The 7259-nt window shown below is 34.7% G+C and overlaps 1 protein-coding gene across 1 annotated transcript in view; it reads right to left on the reverse strand.

Moving 5' to 3' along the window:
- Nucleotides 1-3686: 3686 nt before the first annotated feature.
- The window catches only part of LOC110022223 (glutamate decarboxylase-like), a 5362-nt gene continuing 1789 nt past the window's right edge, over nt 3687-7259 (reverse strand). The window contains exons 2-6 of the mRNA XM_020721054.1: nt 5857-6057; nt 5511-5754; nt 5064-5243; nt 4585-4637; nt 3687-4247 (exon numbers count right to left, since the gene is read on the reverse strand). Coding sequence (XP_020576713.1) covers nt 3738-4247; nt 4585-4637; nt 5064-5243; nt 5511-5754; nt 5857-6057 — 1188 coding nt within the window. The 3' untranslated portion in view covers nt 3687-3737. The remainder of the gene's footprint in view (nt 4248-4584; nt 4638-5063; nt 5244-5510; nt 5755-5856; nt 6058-7259) is intronic.

A 7259-nucleotide genomic window follows, 5' to 3' on the forward strand; every position in this document is an offset into this window, starting at 1 on the left:
TGGATATCTGTAAAATTTTTGGCCAGCATTGTCACATCTCTGAGTAGTGTAAACAACGCGCTATAGATTTCAATCACAGAAAACCTTCTGATGTTTAATCACCATAGAGGTTGTCGAGTTGATTGTGCTTATGTGTGATGATGTAGTTCTGTACATAGAAGCAACAAGAGATATTTACATACTTAGTTAGGCTTTTGTGGCGCTAGGAATTGGCACTAAACAAAACATCATAACAATAAGAAACATATATACAACCATCACTAAACAAAACAAAATTAGTGCAAAAAATAACTGTTCAAACAAACAGTTATACATTAAACAAAGGCGCCCACAAAATGTTCTTTGGACAATGATTTGACTACACCAATTGACCCTTTAAAATAATTATAATTAATGACCAAACTATGCTTGAGAGAAATCAAAATAATATAAATCAACTCTCATGATTTTCTTAGAAGTTGCGAAGATAATGAACCCTTCACTCAGGTGCCATAGATATGAAAAAATCTCTCTTAATAGAAGCCTCAAGCAGTTTCATGGAGTGTAGATGTAATGGAATATTTCGAAGACTTCTGAAATTTGCTCTAGAATCATCATTACATCAGAAACCGATGAAGAAGGTTTTGTAGCATTGGACTCAGAATATAAACTAGTGAATGCCATGACCTAGTCTGAAATTTAACTTCATAGAAATGCAGAGCCAATCTTTTTATTTCGATCACTTTTACTGTTAACGAGGGTAGTGTCCTAGCACGATTGGTTTCACTGTGTTCATTAAGCTCTTGTGCCACTCTCTGGTGTAGTTCTTTTGGGATGGCGTTAGGTTCTTGTGATTCTTGCGGTGTTTAAAGATGAACACATGTTGCAACAACACCGCTAAACATAAGATCAAGTTTGTCCTCATTATGTCATATATGCGCAAAGGTTTTAGGAATTCGTAAAAATTTTCTAGCATAAAACCAACCAACCAAGCAAAACCGTGTGTCAGGGGAGAATAGAGCTGGAGAACTAAGCAAAATCATAATCCCAAAATTCTCGGATAGGCTCGAATACCAAGCTTTCGGCCACCATTAATAACCAAAACAAATTTCTTGAATGTGTGTGGGGAATAGTAAATGAGAAATGAACAACTAACGAAAAATAATTGCATTAGATTCTACATAACAATGATCACAAGCAAAACAAAAAAAACTTGTATTGTATGAAAATCTCTTCCTGATGTGCAATAAAAAGAATAAAGGGAGAATAGTATGAGAGTTGTAGCAATCTAAAATAAGCATCCAAGTTCTCTTCCATATCCCAAATGACCATGAAATGAAATAAATAAATAAAATCCATGGTTCGACAAGGGCACGTCCGTGGGGGAAGGTGACGGTGAGGTCTCGCCTCATCGTCACTAGCGAAAGGCAACATAGAAAGGGAAGGTTGGATGACTTGCATTATAGTTCCGCGTTTGGGATACTGTAGAAACGTGAAACTGACATTCAGGGCCGGACATTCAAAAGCAGGCGAGCCAAACGGCTTGAAACCGCGTTTGGACAAAACCATGGTTTGAATAGACGAAACAAACAGGCCCTTATAAACCCATCATTGGCCCAACTCGAAGCGTCCATAACATTCTAATACATATCTGATATGTCTAATTTCTCATAAAATTTCAGCTTTATTTTTAAAACGATTAATCCTCACTAATTTTTTATTCATAATGATCACTATCATCCTTATGAATGCCAACTTTCTTACCAATATTTTATCCTGCAAAGACAATTTTCGTAGAGGAATATTCCATGCAACAAAATCAACGGCAAGAACATCATTTTCTTCTAGCTTTTACTGATTTTCAAATTGTGAAAATTAATTTATTTCTGCCGAGATTCACCAAAATTGGTCCATTTGCCGTGACGAAAAACTCAGGCTCTGACATTTTTGGTCCTAAAAGACGGCTTTAATTTTCTGTTAAAGTAAGTGCTAGTCGTCTCAAAATAATTATCTTTATTGCCAGTCTGCAGACTTTTCAATTATTCTCAAATCAAAGTTCTTTATTGCAAAATCTCTTCTTCGTTTGTCTTCTTTGCCCAATTTGTTCAGCACAAAACAGTACTTTGTTGTTTTATACATATGTAATAGCCCCATCCTCAAATTGAAAATTGATGGGATGGCACTCCATAGCTCCTTGACTATGGAAGCCTCATGATGAAATGAGAACCACCCCTCTACTTCACCCACAAGTTATTTTATGGTTTTAACTACACTTGTGCTTACAAAAAAAAAAAAAATAGCACAATGAAATATAAGCAGAATGTTGGTGGTCAATAATGTTATATGCATTCAGCATTAATAATAATGTCTTATAAGTGGATTAATGAATCATCAAATTCTTCAATAAACTACTCTTGCATCAAGTCGTTATTCAGAGCAATCATTAAAATGTCCAGATTATCATAGTGTTGTTATGTAATCTAAATCATAGTTTATAGGCTCTTCACAAGATAGTTAAAATCCTGACAATAGAGTAAAATAGACACAACTTAAGAATTGATTCTATTGAAGTTTTCTTAAAATTTTCGAGTGATTTAGATCATGATTGAGATATATATCCACGCTCGACTTTATATCAAGCATCTAGAGATTTTTCTTAAATCAAAATGATAATGTCAAAGTTGAGCTGATCATGATAATTCACAATGACAACAAAACCTTCTCTTCATTATTTTCATTTCATTTAGAAATAACACTTTATTATTGATGTTTATGTAAATAACATGATTAGTAAGTCTATAAATTTAAACCAATAAAAAATCTTTTCTCCTCTTATTATATACTCTTTTTTTTTTTTCTGCACTCTTGTAATCTAATGTATTATTATATAATTTTTATGAACTTCTCAAAATTTCTACATAAAGGAAAGTATTTTTGTAGAGTCCATAAACATACCCATATGTTCTTAGAATTTCTCAAAATTTGCTTGATCTTTTTTAGATTTTAAGAAACAATATTTCTACTTAATATGTCATAATGGACTAGTTTGTATATCTTTTTTAGATTGGACACTGAGCTACTTTGCTTTATTATTTGTTTTTGGGTTTCTTAATGGGTACTTTTGGATATACTCCTTCGCGGGTACACATGTTTTAAAATTGCTTCATGTATTTTGGCTTTTTTTTGGTAGAGTTGTAATACGGAAACATGAACCCTATAGGTAGTTGGGGACCTCTATCTCAACATCAAACTCTGTAGCTTTTACTGTAATTAACGTTTAAGAAGCCACGAGTTGCTCTTTTTATCAATATATAAGAATATTATCCTTCAGATTTTATTATTTAATATATTTTTATAATTAAAATGATTAAAATTGTGAAGCTTAAATCTCCTCTTCTACCGATTCAACTTCGGGACAAATTTTTTCAATCTTAATTTTTTATGCAATATTTCAAAAAAAGAAAATGTAGCAACGAAAAAAGCGAATCAACGAAACTGAGAAAATTAGTGAAGCTGAAATTTAACAATATTAAAATTAAAAAGAAATTTAAAACACTGCCGATAGAAAGAAAATCAGCAGCCCTCAACATTTGAAATTTATTATAAGTCATTAAATAGAAAAATTATAGTCAAGGGTCTACTTATCTGAGCACATCTTGAATAACTTAGATCTCAACAGTTTATAGATATTACCATCAGGTTTCATACATTTGAATATGCATGCATCAAAACTTCAATAACTCGTTTTCATCAACCAATCAGCAAACCTCATTGGTCTTACGCGCGATAACAAAATTCCTGCACGTTTTAGCATTCGCGACCATCCTCTGCGCCTCCATCTCCGACTTCTTCACCAATATCAACCCATCCTTACCTCCCTTCGCGCGCGCCCTCTCCGCCGCCACCTTATCGCCGGCTGCAATCGCGAGGAATTTGGATGGCAGAGCGTCGAGCTCGTGCAGAACCTTCTGGACGTCGAGCACAAGTCGGTCGGCGAGCGTGCGGCTGAAATCCTCGCGGATGACGACGCGGAGAACCGTGACGTGCTGCGCGTCGGGGGGCATCGTGTAGGCCGGAACGATCCAGCCGAACCGGCGGAGGTATTCGGAGACCTCGAATTCGTCGTGCCGGCTCCGGTTTTTGAGGGAGAAGGCCACGAGCGGGACGCCCCGGTTCTTGGAGACGATTGTAAACCGGCCGGTTTTTTCAAGGCTGGATTTGAGGAATGCGGCGTTTTCCTGGCAGTTTTTCATTATGCTCCTGTAACCCTGCGTTATTAAGGGAAATCACCACTACATTTTTAAACTTACGAATGAAAAGTTGTATTTTTTATGAGTTATTTTGGAAGTGATATGAAGGATTTAGGGGTTATAAATATAAAAAGGAAAAGTTTAGGTGTAAGATATGTAATTACATAGGAATTTGGTGGCATGTATGTAAATGACCCAATTTTTGCTTTGATTGGACTTTAAAAGATTTAATTGGTTGGAATTTGGAATATAAGATATGTAATTACATAGGAATTTGGTGGAATGTAGGTAAATGGCCCAATTTTTGCTTTGATTGAACTTTAAAAGATTTAATTGGTTGGAATTTGGAATATACCTCGAAGCCCAGGCGAACTAACTGATAGTATTGTGCAATGATCTGGCTCGAACCTGCACCAATGTGGAGAATTAGTTATAAGATCACAAAGGATTATAAATAATCCGCATATATGAACCTATGGTGTAAGGCTGTTAACCGTTCGATTTCGAGTTAAGTTAGAGTTGCCTAGAAAAAAAATTAGATAAAAATTTTGACTCATAGTTCGGCTTATTTATTTCAATCCGAGCTAAAATTCAAATCAATTTTCGAGCTAAATTCGTTAAATTCACAGCTCTAACATCACTAAGGTTGCTAATGATCCGAATTTGAGTCGAGCTGGGGTCAGCCCGAATAAAAATCGATCCAAAATTTTGCCTCGTAGCTTGATACATTTTTTAAGATCATTTCTTTATCCAGGTTAAAATTTGAATTAATTTTCGAGCTAAACTCTTAGCCGAAATTTAGTGCTGCTCGGTTTGTTGGGGATCAAATTATACCTTTGGAGAAATTGAGAGTGAAGGTGGGCTGATCAGCGCCAAGATAGTTGATGTGGAAGATAAGTTCTTCTGGCAGGTCTTCCTTGCTCCTCCAAATAACCCAGCCGATGCCGGCATAGACAAGCCCGTACTTGTGCCCGCTCACGTTAATACTCTTAACAAGGGGAAGCCTAAAATCCCCTAACGATCCGAATTTGAGTCGAACTTGGGTCAGCCAGAATAAAAATCGATCCAAAATTTTGGCTCGTAGCTAGACTCATTTTTTATGATCATATCTTGATCCAGGTTAAAATTTGAATTAATTTTCGAGCTAAACTCTTAGCCGAAATTTAGTGCTGCTCGGTTTGTTGGGGATCAAATTATACCTTTGGAGAAATTGAGAGTGAAGGTGGGCTGATCAGCGCCAAGATAGTTGATGTGGAAGATAAAAATTACAATCTATTATACATTTGATAATTTCATAATTAAGCACATACCCTGTCTCCTTATTCTTCTTCATAAGCAGATCATTCAGCAGCTTTACATCTTCAAACTCTCCATTGAGAGTAGAGCCCAAAATGGCAGCAACACATATTGTATTCTCGTCCACCATCTCAACGGCCTTCTGAGGATCCATAACATAGTACCCATCTCTCAGCTTCACTTCCTTCAATTCCACCTCAAAATATCTGGCAAATTTCTTCCAGCAAACCTGAAGAACCAAACCCATCACCATTTTAACCCAATTAGGAAACGAATTGTGTGCATATTGTGAATGGTTAAGTTTAATGGATTTGGATGACATGATGAGTACCTGAACATTGCCACCAGTGACAATGTTAGGCTTGTCACAGGGCTTCCCTCGAGCTCTCATCTTCTCCTGCCACCGCCTCTTGAAGGCGAGTCCGGCGAGCATTATGGCTTCCGAGGAGCCCACCGTCCCGACTCCGACGGCGTTCTCGGACTCATCCAGAGGTGCGTTGAAGAGATGAGCAATCATGTTGACACATCGATTCTATATTGGTGTGAATGAAATTAGTGATTGCTTAACCCATCTTAATGATTTTTTAAGATGATGGTATTATATATTACAATATTTAAACACAAATATAACACATAAGATTTAATTAAATTTTTTATTGCCCTTAAATTTAAATAAATTTTAAATTTTAATTTCATTTGGATAATGAATAAATTTTTAATTTTTGTATTAACCGGATGAAACCAAAATTAAAAGATATTTATTTATGTAACATCATCAACCTAAAACATAATAAAAAATAGTCTGTACAATATTGTATAGTAAGATTTGGCCAATCAAGTTGCTATTAAATCATTCAAATTTATAATAGTAAATAATATAAAATTAGTTAAGAAGTGTTTTTTTTTTTTTTGAGAATAAATCGAAGGGAGTATTAATTATTCGTAGTAAACAACTAGTTTTCCCAAACTTGGATGAATTTAATACAATGAAAACAACCTATATAATTTAATAAATTTAATATAATGAATATATATAATATAATATATGTCGTCAGCCGTGATCTGTTGGTAAATCAGTCTCTTTGAAGGTCGTAAGTCCCTCAGATCACGGGTTTCAATCCCCCTCTGGTTAGTTTGCCGGTAATGATGGCGGTTCTCAAATAGTTAGACACATGAGGGTAGTTGTGAGCTCGTATAATAGTCTCTGACCATTCTTTTATATATATATATATATTAAATCACAGATTGTTGGAAATGAGGTCAAACATGTTAATTAATTATTTATTTTCTTATGGAGAATATAAACTGAATAAGATTACGGTGATTATCTACTTAAAATGATAAACTTAAGCGATACATTTTAAATTTTATTGCTCATATCTTAAAAATTGCAAGATAATATAGTATTCTAATAAATAATATTATCTCAAACTTTGTGTCCTTGTCAAACACCAGCTAAACAACATCTGATTAAATCGGCACTATAATTGACATACTGATATAGTTCGTTGATCTAATCGTGCTCAAGTAAGACTGGAGGAACTAAATTTTAGAAAGAAGGGTGATAAAATAATAAAATTAAAGTATGGCGAGAACATAAATTTAATATTTTCATCTCATAAAATTTCTTAAGATTAGTCTAAAAAAATTCTTGAATTATGGAGGTCTATATTGGAGTCCAAAGGCCTTCGTTTAAGTAGAACTAAAACTGAATACATGGAATGTAATTTTAGT

Source organism: Phalaenopsis equestris, unplaced genomic scaffold (genome assembly GCF_001263595.1).
Source record: "Phalaenopsis equestris unplaced genomic scaffold, ASM126359v1 Scaffold000174, whole genome shotgun sequence".
Lineage (NCBI taxonomy): Eukaryota > Viridiplantae > Streptophyta > Magnoliopsida > Asparagales > Orchidaceae > Phalaenopsis > Phalaenopsis equestris.